This window comes from Malurus melanocephalus, unplaced genomic scaffold, assembly GCF_030028575.1.
Source record: "Malurus melanocephalus ecotype Western Australia unplaced genomic scaffold, MMel_1.1 scaffold_2151, whole genome shotgun sequence".
In the NCBI taxonomy this organism is placed as follows: Eukaryota; Metazoa; Chordata; class Aves; order Passeriformes; family Maluridae; genus Malurus; species Malurus melanocephalus.
Window position 1 is genome coordinate 1 of NW_026625383.1, and position 1,528 is coordinate 1,528.

The 1,528-nt window shown below is 52.3% G+C and overlaps 1 protein-coding gene across 1 annotated transcript in view; it reads left to right on the plus strand.

Annotated features, from left to right (window-relative positions):
- Positions 1-4: 4 nt before the first annotated feature.
- Positions 5-1,528, plus strand: part of LOC130587619 (structural maintenance of chromosomes protein 1A-like) — a gene marked incomplete at both ends in the record, with an annotated part of 12,605 nt that continues 11,081 nt past the window's right edge. Inside the window, 2 exons of the mRNA XM_057388596.1 lie at positions 5-154; positions 1,353-1,528. Of these exons, the coding sequence (XP_057244579.1) occupies positions 5-154; positions 1,353-1,528 (326 nt within the window). The remainder of the gene's footprint in view (positions 155-1,352) is intronic.

Below are 1,528 nucleotides of genomic sequence, written 5' to 3' on the forward strand. Positions count from 1 at the left end.
GCTGGCCAAGCGCCGCATCGACGAGATCAACAAGGAGCTGAACCAGGTGATGGAGCAGCTCGGGGACGCGCGCATCGACCGCCAGGAGAGCAGCCGGCAGCAGCGCAAGGCCGAGATCATGGACAGCATCAAACGCCTCTACCCCGGCTCCGTGGTGAGGGAAACGCCCAAAACTGTGCCAAAATAGTCACAAAAACTGCGCTCAAATAGCCACAAAAACTGTGCCAAAATAGTCACAAAAACTGCGCCCAGATAGCCACAAAAAAATGTGCCAAAATCAGCCCAAAACCACGTCCGAATCGCTACAAAAACTGCGCCAAAATCGGCCCAAAACTGCCTGAAAAACTGGTCCAAAACTGTCCTCAAATTGCCACAAAAACTGCGCCAAAATCGGACCAAAAATGCCCAAAAACTGCCCCAAAACTGTGCCCAAATAGCCACAAAAACTGCACCTAAATCAGCCCAAAAATGCCCAAAAACTGGCCCAAAACTGTCCTCAAATTGCCACAAAAACTGCGCCAAAAATCGGCCCAAAAGCTGCACCCAAATAGCCACAAAAACTGCGCCAAAATCGGCCCAAAAACTGCACCAAAATTGGCCAAAACCGCCCCCAAATCGCCACAAAAACTGCACTGAAACAGACCCTAAACTGCCCAAAAAACCCACCCCCAAATTGCCACAAAAACTGCGCCAAAATTGGCTCAAAAGTGCTCAAAAACTGGCCCGAAACCACACCCAAATCGCTACAAAAGCTGCGCCCAAAATGCCCAAAAACTGGCCCAAAACTGTGCCCAAATCACCACAAAACCACGTCCAAATCGGCCCAAAAATGCCAAAAAAAACTGTCCCAAAACTGCCCCCAAATCACCACAAAACCACCCCAAAAACTGCCCCCGACCCCGTCATGTGCATGTGAACTCTGGGACCCCTTCACCCCCATTTTTGGGGTCCCTGATCCAGTTTCTGGTATCCCTGACCCAATAATTTTTGTCCCCTTTGTAGTAAAATGTCTCATCTCCCTGTGCCAGCCCACGCAGAAGAACCCGACCCTATTTCTGATGCCTCGACCCCATTTCTAGTGTTCCCACACCCATTTTTGATGTCCCCTACCCTGTTTTTGGGGTTCCTGATGCCATTTTCAGGGTCCCCGATCCCATTTTTGAGGTCCCTGACCCCATAACTTTTGCCCCCTCTGCAGTACGGCCGCCTGATCGCTGTGCCAGCCTGCACAGAAGAACCCAACCCTATTGATGGTGTCCCCTGACCCATTTTTGGGGTCCCTCTCCCCCTTTTTGGGGTCCCTGATCCCATTTTTGAGATCCCTGACCCCATAACTCGTATCCCCTTTGCAGTACGGCCGCCTGATCGACCTGTGCCAGCCCACGCAGAAGAAGTACCAGATCGCGGTGACGAAGGTTCTGGGGAAGAACATGGACGCCATCATCGTGGACTCGGAGAAGACGGGCCGGGACTGCATCCAGTACATCAAAGAGCAGCGGGGCGAGCCCGAGACCTTCCTGCCGCTGGA